We start from the raw sequence: 15,753 nt of genomic DNA, 5'->3' as shown, positions 1-15,753 counted from the left end.
TAAGAAATAGCAATAGCAGTTAGACTTATATACCGCTTCATAGGGCTTTCAGCCCTCTCTAAGCTGTTTACAGAGTCAGCATATCGCCCCCAACAACAATCCGGGTCCTCATTTTACCCACCTCGGAAGGATGGAAGGCTGAGTCAACCCTGAGCCGGTGAGATTTGAACAGCCGAACTGCAGAACTGCAGTCAGCTGAAGTAGCCTGCAGTGCTGCATTTAACCACTGAGCCACCTCGGCTCTAGGAATGGAAAGGAATGACAAAAGCAGATAGAGTGCCCAATACTACATCTGTCTGTCTGTCTGTCTGTCTATTATCTATCTATCTATCTATCTATCTATCTATCTATCTATCTATCTATCTATCTATCTATCTATCTATCTATCTATCTATCTATCTATCCATCCATCCATCCATCCATCCATCCATCCATCCATCCATCCATCCATCCATCCATCCATCCATCCATCCATCTATCTATCTATCTATCTATCTATCTATCTAAAGGTCTGTGTGTGGTGTGCTTCAGCATAACTCTGGAACACCTCGAGCAGTTTGAACCAAACTTGGTACACAGATGACTTACTCTCTGGAAAAAAACAACACTGTGTGGGGTACGATACCTCTAACACCCCTCAGGGTTCTGTGAAGAACAGCCTGTTGTGCCTTAAAACGGCTTCTACTGTACAGCGCAGTAGAGTTGTCATAGTAACGGTTTGACAGTACTCCACAAGGGGGGCTCCCTCTGGTAAGAGGGAAAATCCAACATTAGAAATTACATTTGGTGGTCCGGACATTTTCCCGCTATAAATAAATTCCCCTGGCAGCACCAGGTTATGAGCTAATATGTGAATAGCAACCCATGCTGGAAAACTGAAACGTTCAGTTCCGAGTAGAAGGAATATGTGCATACAGTTTTCACAAAGATTACATCCTGCACAGTAGCAATTCAAATTATGGGCCAAGAAAAGTAAATTCTGCAAACTGTAATTTGCATATTTTAACCTTCCACTGTCACTGTTTCCCATAACTTATTTTTGTACTTGTAATTCAATGGAAGAGAAAGGAGCACAGCTATGGAAATAAAGACCCCTTGTAATCTTGTAGATGTGTTGCCCTGTTGAAACATGTGCAGAACATACAATTCTCCATTCATCCCCGACCAAGAAAATAATATGAACATCTGGTTTATCCAAAGTGTGGTGTGATAAGTTAACACTTGGTAAAGCCTCATCTTTCTTCATATATTTGTGTGCAAGGGCTAGAAATATGGCTCTTTTTAAAAATAAAAATGGAGACTTTCAGAACGGTGCGCCCTTTAGCACATTCCAGACTTGTTTAGTTCTGCAGGCAAATCATAGAATGTACTTAACTCTTGTCTACTATTTATTTTCACAGCTGCTGTAGTGCAAATCACATACCTCTGGAATTGCAGTCTAAAGATACAATTTCTACCAAGAAAAAACATGCCATTAATTGCTAGCTTATATTCTCCACACCTGGCTGTGAAGCTGGTGAGATGGAGATCAGAAGAGAGGAGGACGGGGAGAGGGCATAAGAGGGGGCCAAATCGAAGAGACAAACATGTTTTTGCAATAGTTTTGTGTAATTAATATCCAGATTTCATAGGGAGTTTTTGAGTTGTGAAGACAAAGAGAAAGCACTCGGTAGCCTTTTCAGACTGAGAAAGCACTTAGATTGAATGCTATGAAATTATCTTACTGGAATGAGTATTCTATTTTTACAACTCCGATATCTAAGGCATCCAAATTAATTGAAGTTTTGGAATTATCTAGACATTATTTTTAGGCCTAGCCTGACATCTCTCTCTCTCTCTCTCTCTCTCTCTCTCTCTCTCTCTCTCTCTCTCTCTCTCTCTCTCTCTCTCTCTGACTCTGTCTCTGTCTCTGTCTCTGTCTCTGTCTCTGTCTCTGTCTATCTATCTATCTATCTATCTATCTATCTATCTATCTATCTATCTATATTTCTATCTATCTATTTCTATCCCTATCTCTCTATCTATATCTATCTATCTATCTATCTATCTATCTATCTATCCATATCCATATCCATATCCATATCCATATCCATATCCATATCCATATCCATATCCATATCCATATCCATATCCATATCCATATCCATATCCATATCCATATCCATATCTATCTATCTATCTATCTATCTATCTATCTATCTATCTATCTATCTATCTATCTATCTATCTCTATTTATATCTGTCTATCTATCTGTCTATCTATCTATCTATCTATCTATCTATCTATATCTATCTATCTATCTATCTATCTCTATCTCTATCTCTATCTCTATCTCTATCTCTATCTCTATCTCTATCTCTATCTCTATCTCATCTATGTTGTATTTTTGCTGATAAATAAATAAAGGGAGACTAGTATAGATCTATTTCAAGCTATTTAGCTCTCATCAGCTAGCCATACCCTTACTGGGATTCGAACCTGTGCTATATTACATCTTAGGCAGATGTCTTAGCCATTAAGCCACAGGTCTGCTCCTTATCATCTATATCTATCATCTATCATCTATCATCTATCATCTATCATCTATCATCTATCATCTATCATCTATCATCTATCATCTATCATCTATCATCTATCATCTATCATCTATCATCTATCATCTATCATCTATCATCTATCATCTATCATCTATCATCTATCATCTATCATCTATCATCTATCATCTATCATCTATCATCTATCATCTATCATCTATCATCTATCATCTATCATCTAATCTATTATATATATGTATATAATTATGGAGGATTTTCTTTTGGGTTTGGTTGTATTCCTTCCCTGAAAAAAAGAAATCTGTAGCAAAATATTATTTCCGTGGCATCTGTCTTTGCAATAGCTGCCTACTTCCACATAGTACCAAAAATAAATAAATGAGATTTATTTAAAAAAAGAAAAAGAAGGGAGGGTACCCTTGTACCCTTGATTCATCATTATTTACAGAAGAAATGCTTTCTTTAGTGATGGAAGGCTTTGCCAAAAATTAACTGAAAATTCATCCATACATGAAATGGAGAAAGGGGAAAAAAGTGAATAGGTAGAGGAAAAATCAAGAAAAAGAACTGAAAGTGGCTAATTAAAAAAGGCTATGGGCAGAGGAGCACTAAGAGGGCAAAGCTTAGGGGCTGAATGTATACACACAGGCACACACAAACACACACAAACACACACAGATTTCATGAAATGGCTCAGTTTTTTGGCTTACAAATTCACAGTAAAAACAGTACAGTACTGTAATCAGCAATAAAATATAATCAAAAGTGATAATGTTATATTCATAAAAACGTAGTGTCAGGCCTGCAATTATATTCCTTTTAGAATTTTGGCCTGCCACACTTTGTCCTATTTCATTATGTTTCTTTAGTATAGTTGATGGGAGGGGGGAATAGAAAGAAGTAGGATTGTGGAATGTATTGTTATCATTCTTTTCTAGAAGACCAAGGTCATATTTTTCTCCGCACTTTTACACCTGACCGGAAGAAGCTGGGTGTGGATGCCAGCGTGGAAAAAGATTGGACCATGTGATGGATTGTGGGTGTGGGGACAAGTATCATGAACTTTTAACTGGGTGGGATTCTGATGTAATTTCCAGAATTGGGATTAACACAGATGTGCTAAGATGTCTGATTTATTAAATTGGAACTAAGAATAATTTTGCCTTGGACTCTGATTTAATTCTACATGATCCTTGGAACGCTACATATAGTTTCATATTTCATCAAGGTACAGAAATTTATCACATTTTCCCATTTGTCTCAATCCCAAATGCACCTGAAAATACTTGAGCCCCATGGCTTCCATGCAGAGGTGAGTTCCTACCAGTTCGCACCTATTCAGTCAAATCTACCAAACCAGTTAGAAGAGGTTCCACCAGTGGACCCAGAAAGCAGGCCACACCTACAGAAGAGGTTCCAAATTTTTTTGAAACCCACCACTGGTCCTTGGATATAATTATTCTACACTATCATGCTCCTATTTATAAAACTCAGTGCCTCTGTGAAAGGTAAGGATGACTACTGCGTTTGTGGTGCAATCAGAACATTGCGTGTGTTGAAGTTGTTTTAACGCAAACCAAAGATGCCTTTTAAAAAACACGTTTATATCCTATTCTTATGCATGCCAGGGCTGTGTGCGAGGTAATTTAAGCTGGTTCTGACAAGTGTCGTCGGCATCTTCATATCCGGTCACATGGGCGGCAAGCCACTCCCATCCGGTCACATGGGCGGCAAGCCACTCCCACAAAGGAGGCCACACCCACAGAGTAGATTTGAACAATTTTTGAAACCCACCATTGCTTCCATGGCTTGCTCTTGTTACCCTAAAACAAGCACTGCATCCCTCTTCATAAAACAATATAACATATATATTTTGCTGGTGTTAGAGGTAATTACGAAAAACCACATCCCCATCCTAAAAACTGCTTTCTCCATGCTTCTTATTGGTGCCCTTGTTTCTCCAAAAGGAAAACGATTGTGCCAGCTATCAATCCCTGACCCTACAAAATAGTATGAACTGAGAAATGGGAAATTCACAGAACATCACAATAATAAGCACTATGCAAATCATTCACATTTCAAACACATTTTTGTTTTAAATGTGACATAAAGTCGTTCAAACCTCGCCAGGAGTGTCCTGACGCTGTCCTGACCATTTCTGAAGCACTCCAAACTCCAAATAGACCTCTTTCATGTTCAAAAAACCTATTTCAAAAAGGGACTGTTTAAACCAGGGGTAGTCAACCTTTTTATGCCTACCGCCCACATTTGTATCTCTGTTAGTAGTACAAATTTTCTAACCGCCCACCGTTTCCACAGTGATGGTTGATTGATTGATTTGATTTTATTACATTTATATGCCGCCCTTTTCCCCAAGGGGGACTCAGGGCGGCTCACAATTCAAATCAGGGGAGGGGGTACAGACAAGAAATAAAAAAGACAGAACATAACAATACATAATTTAAAAAACACACAGCAGTCATACCATTCGAGGCGGGGGGCAACAGCTCTTTAGCCCCAGGCCTGTCGGAACAGCCAGGTTTTAAGGGCTTTGCGGAAGGCCTGGAGGATGGTGAGGGTTCGAATCTCCACGGGGAGCTCGTTCCAGAGGGTCGGAGCAGCCACAGAGAAGGCCCTCCTCCGGGTAGTCGCCAGTCGGCATTGGCCGACGGATGGAATTCGGAGGAGGCCTAATCTGTGGGATCTAATCGGTCTATTGGAGGTAATTGGCAGCAGGCGGTCTCTCAAGTACCCAGGTCCAATACCATGAAGGGCTTTATAAGTGACGACTAGCGCCTTGAAGCGTATCCAAAGACCAATAGGTGAAGTGAACTGTCGTAATGGTGATTTATAAAGTAGGGAAGTAACTTTTCTTTATAAAATTTATAAAGCAGAGTTACAGCAAACCCCCACCGCCCACCATGAAAGCTGGAACGCCCACTAGTGGGTGGTAGGGACCAGGTTGACTACCACTGGTTTAAACTTTGGAACACTTAAAGAGGACCAGAGAGGCACATGCACCGAAGCAGGAAAAGAAACTGATGGCTTGATAGAGCATCCCAAGGTAAGTGAGTCTCCACAGGCCCAGTGCCTCTGGAGACCCAGTGGGGGAGTGGGGAAGAGGCAGGGAGAATGTTGCAGTGCCTCTGCCATCGTTCATAACTGTGAACAACTGCCATGATGCTGCAACATTCGCAACTTTGGAACTGTGTCGTAAGTACTGGGTGGGGGTGGGGGGGGAGTGCTATGTTATAACTTCGAACAGTTGCTAAGTGAACTGTCGTAACCGGAGGATTACGTGTACTTCAAGCCCAAAGTAGGCTTAAAAGTCTTCACATATTTCCAATCTTTTGCTCTATATAATATTGTATTGTACGATTATGTTGTACGTTCATTACGTTATATTACATTATATATCATTGTCATTATATTATAATATTTTAATATGTAGTATGTGCTGTATATGTTATACTGGATGGATGGATGGACAGATGGACGGACAGACACAGATAGACAGAGATAGATAGATGATAGATAGATAGAGATAGAGAGATTGATGGATGGATGGTTGGATGATAGGAATACTGCCAATGGGGAATGGGGAGAGAGAGAGAGATTGGTGGATGGATGATAGGAATACTGAAGAGAGAGAGAGAGAGAGAGAGAGAGAGATATGGATAGATGGATGGATTATAGGAATACTGGCAATAGAGAGAGGGAGAGAGGAAGAGAGGGATGGGAAAGGATGGGAAAAGTACAAATTGATTGTCCTCTTTCTTGAAGGTGATAATGCCAATAATCTACCAAGAAGTTGGGGTAGTTAGCAATATATTATTTTTAACAGCTAAGCACCAGTGACCTACAGCTACACAATATGCTTCAAGTGATACATGTCTGCCTCCAGAAATGTTTTATTTGAATAGCAGGAACTAACAGATAACACTTAATAGGAAGATACATTTGTTCTCAAAATATGCTTGAAACATATTTTTTTCCCTGAGACAAAAAAGCTCCAGATAATTTCTTAGATTTCCATAATAAATATTTTAGTACCATTACTCTGGATTTTTGCCTTCCTTTGCTTGAAGATGGTTTGCAGAATGCTTTTCACTCATTGGTTTTGTGGTCCAATAATAATAATGGTGGATTATATTTGCTATCAAGAGTCATCACACTCATGGGAGGAGCCACGTCACGATGTCACAACGTGCGGTCTCGATACTCCGAGACTACCGTTGACGCTTTTGCTACTGGACGGTCCATTGAGACCTAAACTGTCCCATAGAGACAGTGATCAGGAAGACGAAGCCTTGCTGGTGTCAGGGACATCGCAAAGTCCCTGATCAACCCAAGGGAAGCGCTTCAAGCCAGCGGTAAACAGGCAGCCCCCAGGCTGATGAAATTGGGATGCTCCAGAAGGAAGGAAGTGAAAAGAGAAAGTGAGTCCATCTGGTGAGGTATTTTTTCTATTTTGCCAGAGACTGCCCAAAGAAATTTTTCTTTAAAGCCAAATTAGATCCTTAAGCAAAAGAACTGGGTGGCAAAACTAACCCTAATTGGATTGCTGTGGAAAGCTTTTTTTTTTGTAACTATTCTTTGTGGATTGAAGTGCTTGCAACATTTCTCATTTCTCCTCTTAAAATGAACGGATTGGTTTTTTTTCTTCTGCTTTTTGTTGCTTTATTTTTTTGACTTCTGGATTAAAACCTTCCTTCTTATTTTAACAATTCTTCCTATTACTTGTTCTTAAATTTCACTAAAAGTAATCTAAAGAACTTTGTTTCCTATAAGCCAGAGATAAATATTATAAAGTGAAAAGTAGCAACACTGCCATTCGAAGATCAGAGGCTGGGGTTTTGGAAACAACGTATCTATTTTCTTTCCTTCTTTGACTTCACTGACTTTGTAGCTGAAGGGTTTGCAACTTCTTTACAGAAACTGATAAAGAGCCAAGGGCACACATTGTTTTCACAGGTGCCTCTGAGAACTATTTTGGCAGGAGAAAGAAATGGGGGAAACAGAACCCTTCTCCTTTGAAGAGCATAAAAGAACTTGTGTTCAAGTCAATCTAAAATAAAAAATAAAAGAGGTCTGGAAGGCTAGAGTGGCAATGGCTATTAGTTTTTTTCTTTCTTTTTCTTTCTTTCTTCTGTTTTGGAAACATGGATCAATATTCAGATGAGGAAACCTTAAAATTCTAAAATATCTTGGCTGGAATTCAAAATCTATTGGAAGGATATGGGAGAAGAAGTTGGAAAGACTAGTCTTCCTCACAGCAAAAGATGATGGGGTTGGAGCCCCAAAAATTAAAGGGGAGAATGAAGATATAGAAGATAAAGATAAGACAATAGATGAATTTATTAATGGAGCAAACGTGGGTGAAAGTGGAAAGAAGGGAATATGGAAAAGGGAATTCGACGAATTGGAGCTCTACCCCCAGATTCCAGGACAAAGAAGAAGAAAAATAGTAATGATGATGGACTTAAGAAGAGAATTTTTTTCAGAAGCAAGATTGACAACCAAAGACAAGCTAATTTTAGTAGCAACTGGTGGGCAATGAGATTATCTGAGAGACCCTTCAAGCAACAAAGTGAGGAGAGAAGTCTATAAAAACCTTATAAAGGAGATAAAAAGAAGACTGACACCACAATTGGCAAGAGAGATAAGACTGTTTTGTTACTGGAAAGATACAGGTTGACAATGAAAGTTGATAATAAAAAAATAGTTGATTTTGGTGATTAATAAGTAAGAATTTTGTAACTCTTAGATTGTTTTAGATTGTTATCAAATGTTTATTCACTAATAATTAATTAACTATAATAATAATAATGAAATGATAATGGATATAGCGTAATGATATATACATGTATTTGGATATAAATTGCAAATTGTGACTTGGGAAAAAGACCTATAAATTTTATTAACAAATTTTTATTTAGATCTTGTTATAAAGGTGTAAGGTTTTTTTGGAGGGGGGTCTGATGAGAGGAGATGGGACATAAATAGTAAATGATTTTTAGCCAATTATAATAACAACAAGGAAATGTCAATGGACATTGTTTAACAATATATACATTCTATGGTATTGGCAAAAGTAACTTGGATATAAATTCTAAACAGTGAGTTTGGGGGGAAAAGGGGGAGGGGAAGGTTTAGAAACTTTATTAATTGACTTTTATTTAAAAGATGTTATAAAGGTGTAATGTTATTGGAGGATTTTTTTGAAATAGCTAATGAATGCCATTATGTGATTGTGTCTTTAAGTATGAATGATTTCAGGTAAAAGCATGTTCAAATAATTGTAGTCAAATGAGAATTGTGGTACATTGATAATAATATATACAAAGATTTGTGATTTAAAGTGTATAATCTAATATTAACTATAAGTAATGACTGTGGAAGAAATGCACGAAAGTTATCTGTAACCAATTGACATGCTTTCCACAAGATGCAATGAAGGATGATTATTTTTTGTGTTTTTGTTCAATTAAAATAAAATAAAAATTTTCAAAAAAAAGAGAGTCATCACACTCACACCACCAAGATTTTTCAGCTTTGTTTCCCAATTTTTGGGTGTAAATAACAGTACAGCTAAATTTCTGATAGCAAATGGATAGGATGTTGTCAATTTTTAAAGTTCTATTTTAATTTTTTAATTTTAATTTAAAATTTAATTTCATTGTATTTAACAATCTAGGAAGGACATAAAAAAATTATTACATCCAAACTTGCTTAGTTATACTCAATGCTTCTTCCAGGTGAGCTACATCAGAACAAAAATAGCTATGAAACTAAAATTAGGAGTTTGCATGGGTGTAATAAGAGTTTAGTACTCGATTCTGAATTATTTTCCCCTTTACAGGGATTTAGCAGCAGATTGCAGTTAGTGGCAACCATGGATTCTTGATGCTTCCATCGACATGACAAAATCAGCAACAAGGCACAAACACGCACCCTGTAGCGGGGGATATCAGAGGTGGTATTCAGCCAGTTCTGACAGGTTCTGGAGAACAGGTAGCGGAAATTTTGAACGGTTTGGGGAACTGGCAAATACCACCTCTGGCTGGCCCCGCCCCCATCTATTTGCTGCCTCCCGAGTCCCAGCTGATCGGCTAGGTCTTCTTTTGTTGACCTGCACAGGAGAAACGGAGCTGGAAAGCAGATTGATTGGGTGGGGAGGGAATGGGGATTTTGCAGCCTTCCCCTGAAGTGAGGTGGAAATGGGAATTTTGCAGTCTCCTTCCCCTCGAGTGGGGTGGAAATGGAGATTTTACAGTATCCTTCCCCCAGGAGTGGCAAGAGAATGGGGCTTTTGCAGTATCCTTCCCCTGCCATGCCCACCAAGCCACACCCACAAAGCCAGTAGTAAATCTTTTTGAATCCCACCACTGGAGATATGACATCATAACACCCATAGAAAAGGGGCATTCTGCTGAAAAGCCACAACTTTCATACAGCACTCTAATCTCTCATCCCTGCCCAACTCTCCATGGATGCCCCTGGACCCAATCATCTTCAGCAATTTATTTATTATGCCACCCATCTACTCTATAAAGTGACTCTTTATAATTATCAGCTTAAAACCAAGCCTGTTTAAAGCGCTTCCATGTAAGAAAAGGGATGAATATCTTTCTCATCAACTAGGATGGCCTGGGCAAGTTTTCCAAAGTTCAAAATGTAATATCGGATGCGAAAAGAAGACATAAACTCTCAAGTCTATGATGTCTACATCCTCCATTTCTTTTTCTTTTTTAGGTATTTATTGGACATTTATAGGCCGCCCTTTTCCCTGAGGAGACTCAGGGCGGCTTACAATCAAGAAGGAAGGGGAGTGTAGGACAATACAAAAGAAATGTGAACAAAAGTAAATTAAACAGTAAAACTCAACATTCACTCAACATTCGGGAGGGGTAAAAGTAAACTTATCCCCAGGCCTGATGGGATAGCCAGGTCTTGAGGGCTTTGCGGAAGGCCTGGACGGTGGTGAGGGTACGAATCTCCACGGGGAGATTGTTCCATAGTGTCGGAGCCGCAACAGAGAAGGCTCTCCTCCGAGTAGTCGCCAGTCGGCACTGACTGGCGGATGGAATACGGAGGAGGCCAACTCTATGCGATCTGATGGGACGCAGGGAGGTAATTGGCAGAAGGCGGTCTCTCAAATAGCCAGATCCACTACCATGGAGCGCTTTATAGGTGGTGAGTAGGACCTTGAAGTGCACCCGGAGATCAACAGGTAGCCAGTGCAGCTCACGGAGGATCGGTGTTATGTGAGCGAACCGTGGTGCGCCCACGATCACTCGCGCGGCCGCATTCTGGACTAGCTGAAGTCTCCGGATGCTCTTCAAGGGCAGCCCCATGTAGAGCACATTACAGTATTCCAGCCTGGATTATTTCTCAGTAATCTTCCTGTAAACTTCTTGCCAGCTTCTAAATAGTTTTCTTTCTCTCAAATCTTTGCCCTGGGATTGTATCAAATCAAGAGCTGTAGTGGCACCATGAAGGTGGAGACAGACAGATAAGCAACTTCCTCCCTCCCTCCCTCCCTTCCTCCCTTCTTTCTTTCTTTCTTTCTTTCTTTTTCTTAACATTTTGGAGGATATGACAAAGGCAGTTTTTTCTGAGAGTTGCACTAAATACAACACTGACAAAGACATTTAGCAAACCTTTCTTCCACTGAGATTTGCAGTCCCCACACGTTGGGTCAAGAGAAAAGAGCATCATCTCCTATCCTGTCAACTGTTAATATGATCATTATTACAATTTAACCAGTAAGGAAAGGAAGATGGCTAGCCGAGGTGGCGCAGTGGTTAAATGCAGCACTGCAGGCTACTTCTGCTGACTGCACTTCTGCAGTTCAGCGGTTCAAATCTCACTGGCTCAGGGTTGACTCAGCCTTCCATCCTTCCGAGGTGGGTAAAATGAGGACCCGGATTGTTGTTGGGGGCAATATGCTGACTCTGTAAACCGCTTAGAGAGGGCTGAAAGCCCTATGAAGCGGTATATAAGTCTAACTGCTATTGCTATTGCTAGTGTATTTGGAGCCAACCCAGAGAAAAATTTGGGAAGGGGTTGCATCTCATTTCAGATGTCCTTTTATGACATCCCCCTATAATTAATAAATGAATTTGGTTCAGAGAAAATTAGCTGAGGGTTATTTCAACAATATAATACCAACACAAATCACAACATAATAAAAACCCTATAACTGAACCCTATAACTTCAGTCAAACTGTCAGTCACTTCTTTATGAAAGAGCAACAAATCTATAAGACGCTTTGGCCCGATTCAACACAAAGGAGCAGAGGAATATTTTTCATTTATTTCTTGACCACATTTCTCTTCTACTGCAATTCAGAAACTCTTGGTATGTTGCACAGAGTATAAAACCAGATGAAACATCCATATTTAGTACAATTTTAAAACAATAAAAGAACCCCACCGAAAGAAAAGGCACAAAGCATAAAAACCGAAATAAAGATGGCCTGACAAAACCAGGGGAAGTTGCTCTCTGGAACTGTGATCCGACAAATGTGTGCACGTCAAAAGCGTGACGACAAAACCGCACCGAGAAAACCGCGACCTCAAAATCGCACCCACAATAGCGCGCCGACAAAAGCGCGCCCACAAAAGCGCGCCCACAAAAGCGCGATTAGGGTTAATGTAAGGGTTAGGGTTAGGGTTAGGGTTAGGGTTAGGGTTAAGTTCAGGGTTAGGTTTAGGTTTAGGGTTAGGGATAGGGTTAGGGTTAGGTTTCGGGTTATTACGTTGTTTTCGCATTGTTTGTTGTTGGCGCGCTGTTGTTGGCGCACTGTTGTGGGCACGATTTCGAGGTTGCAGTTTTCTCCCCGCGGTTTTGTCTGCACGCATTTGTCGTGCGCGCATTTGTCGGTGAACCTCTGGAACAACTCAGCTTCAAAAGCTTCTAAAATCTTAACATAGAGGGGGACATCTTGATCTCAACCAAGAATGGCTGACAAATGCTGCATGGCAATCTGTATCTCCCTTTAACAGGCTGAGATTTGGAATCAAATTAGAAAAAGAGATAGATACTTACTCTGTACCACAGTGGAGTCTTGAACATCAATCATGATGGTCGTGCTCTCTGTTGCTTTATCCATGTTGGCAGTGATAAGTGAAAGATCAGGTTCACTCCTGCTGATAGTCCTCTCTGTCTCCATTGATAGGTCACCCAAAAGCGCTTGCTCGCTTGTCTCTAGGCTGCCACCATCTTGCTCCACTGGACTGGCCTCCTTGCTTTTGTCTAACATCTGGTGACCTTCTGAAGGACTTGGATCTTGGGTGGGCATGGGAAGCTCGGCGTTATTTGTTGTTGCTTCACTGGTCCTGGGTGAAGAATTTAGAAAGAGAGGGCCATAGTAAGGGATAGAGATTACGGACACGTGTTTGTGAGCCAAAGCAGAAAGAGGAGAATAAGAGTAAAAATAATAGCTAGGATATCACAGTGTTTTAAATAACTTAGATATATTGGATACTTGTAGATGTGATCCCGATTCACCCACGTCACACCTATCCTCCGCGAGCTGCACTGGCTGCCTGTTGGTCTCCGGGTGCGCTTCAAGGTGCTAGTTGTCACCTACAAAGCCCTTCATGGTATTGGATCTGGGTACTTGAGAGACCGCCTACTGCCAATTACCTCCACTAGACCAATAAGATCTCATAGATTAGGCCTCCTCCGAATTCCATCAGCCAGCCAGTGTAGACTGGCAACTACCCGGAGGAGGGCCTTCTCGGTGGCTGCTCCGACCCTCTGGAACGAACTCCCCATGGAGATTCGTACCCTCACCACCCTCCAGGCCTTCCGCATAGCCCTTAAAACCTGGCTGTTCCGACAGGCCTGGGGCTAAAGACTTCAACCCCACTCGAATAGTATGACTGTTGCGCTTTTTAACGGTGTATGATCTTCATGTTATGTTTTGTAACTTGTCTGTTCCTCCCCTCCCTTGAATTGTGAGCCGCCCTGAGTCCCCTCAGGGAAAAGGGCGGCATACAAATAAAGTAAAATCAAATCAAATCAAATCAAAAAAATCTTCCGAAACACTGCAGAAAAAAGTTACTTTTTTTTTTTTGCTGTAAGCTACAAGCAATTAAAGTGAATATCCACTTTTCAGAAAAACTTGCTTTTTTCAGTTTTTAGTTTCTTTATTAGCTTCTCTCTATGCAGCAATTATTAGATAGCAGTATGTGGAAGAATTCTACTCATCTATTTTCAAGCAGCCAGTGCTCTGTTCTTCCAGTTTTCCACCATCATTAATATCTTCTTTCCCAAATTGCACATTGTTTGCCTAGTATGGTTTAAAGCCTGGCCATGAAACTACTATAAATCTCTTCAACAATGTGATCCCTGTATAAATGAATAACAACACATTTTGGCTACATGTTTATTTGCACTAATCTGTTATTCTATTATTATACACTATTCTATTATTTTACACTATTCTATTATGTTTATTTCATTTCATTTGTATGCCGCCCTTTTCCCTCAGGGCGGCTCACAACTCAAACCAGGGAAGGGGGATACAGACAAATTAACAACAACACAAAACAATACATAATTTAAAACACGCAACAATCATACCATTCGAGATAGGGGCAACGGTTCTTTAGCCCCAGGCCTGTCGGAACAGCCAGGTTTTAAGGGCTTTGCGGAAGGCCTGGAGGGTGGTGAGGGTGCGAATCTCCATGGGGAGCTCGTTCCAGAGGGTCGGAGCAGCCACAGAGAAGGCTCTCCTCCGGGTAGTTGCCAGTCGACACTGGCCGGCGGATGGAATTCGGAGGAGGCCTAGTCTGTGGGATCGAATCGGTCTGGTGGAGGTAATTATTATATACTGTCCTATTATTATACACTAGCAATTAGACTTATATACCGCTTCATAGGGCTTTCAGCCCTCTCTAAGCGGTTTACAGAGTCAGTATATTGCCCCCAACAACAATCCGGGTCCTCATTTTACCCACCTCGGAAGGATGGAAGGCTGAGTCAACCCTGAACCGGTGAGATTTGAACCACTGAACTGCAGATAACAGTCAGCTGAAGTAGCCTGCAGTGCTGCATTTAACCACTGCACCACCTCGGCTCTGTTATTCTATTATTATACACTATTCTATTATTATACAATTAAGAGGGCTAGAAGATTGCACTTACTGATATCTAAACTTGAAGAAAATGATCTGTAAAATCCATTAATTTTCTAGGAAGATGGCTATTTCTGACGTAGTTAATTTCATACGTTCAGTTTTACAATGCAGAGATGTCTGCTTGATTTCCCTTGCTTTATATGAGTAGTGTGCATTTTCCTTTATACCTGCATTTTGCTTTCAGGAAAAGCCACATTCAAAGTAAAGCCAATTAAACTTCCCCTTTCTATTCACTGTTTTCTGAGAAAGTCTGACATCCTTCAGTGTGTTTAGAGAAATGAAGAGAAAGGAGACTCTGTCCATGTAGAAGGAATAAGAGTCCCTGGCTCACGTAATTACTTTGCAAAGAGAAAGTTTCATTAGCCCTTTCTCAGAGTCATGGTACAGTCACGAATGGCAGCTTTTAACAAATCCTCTACAATCTCATTGGCTTTTCTCATCTGGAAACATCTCCAACTGTGTCTCAGTTGTGCATTTCCCTCCCTTCTGTCCAAAAGCTTGGTGCTATAATTTCAATTGTGCTTTCCTTAAATTATTTTCCACGTTAAGAATTAGGACTGACAACTGGCAGGGATAAATCAGAGGATTCCAGATTAGAAACAGCATCAATTGGTCCACCTCCCTATCAAATATTATACATACTGGTATGTGACTCATCTAGAAATACCTCTGATTTCAGGATCAAAAAATTTGGCAGGGATGACCGAGTCTGTATTTATATTGTACATCAAAGGAGAGTTTCAAAGGGAATACCATGTCAGCAAAAATAACCCTCAGAAAATACAGTATTTGCCTTAGCAAGTCTTTTTTATATTAATGAATGGAACAAAACAAATAATAACTTACTGAAAAGTACCTTGTAGGATGTCCTGGCTCAAAACTCAATAGTCTTAACCACTGTACTATACCTGCTGTCAAAATTAGCTATGATTTTAAAAACAGCCAGCAAATAGCATTAAATTTAGTCTTCCAAAGTAGATGAGCACTGAAATACATTTATTTAAATAAAATGGATTGGTTGATTATTTTGTACCATTAAGTCAGTCA

General features: G+C 40.2%; 1 protein-coding gene across 1 annotated transcript in view; it reads right to left on the bottom strand.

Annotated features, from left to right (window-relative positions):
* CACNA1E (calcium voltage-gated channel subunit alpha1 E) overlaps window positions 1–15,753 on the bottom strand; it is a 407,324-nt gene that overhangs the window by 99,965 nt on the left and 291,606 nt on the right. The window contains exon 22 of the mRNA XM_087726930.1: window positions 12,608–12,897. Within this exon, the coding sequence (XP_087583056.1) occupies window positions 12,608–12,897 (290 nt within the window). The remainder of the gene's footprint in view (window positions 1–12,607; window positions 12,898–15,753) is intronic.

Source organism: Thamnophis sirtalis, unplaced genomic scaffold (assembly GCF_051295495.1).
Source record: "Thamnophis sirtalis isolate CommonGarterSnake01/CBP01778 unplaced genomic scaffold, rThaSir2_p1.2 scaffold_12, whole genome shotgun sequence".
In the NCBI taxonomy this organism is placed as follows: domain Eukaryota; kingdom Metazoa; phylum Chordata; class Lepidosauria; order Squamata; family Natricidae; genus Thamnophis; species Thamnophis sirtalis.
This window is presented reverse-complemented; position numbering and strand designations above follow the sequence as displayed.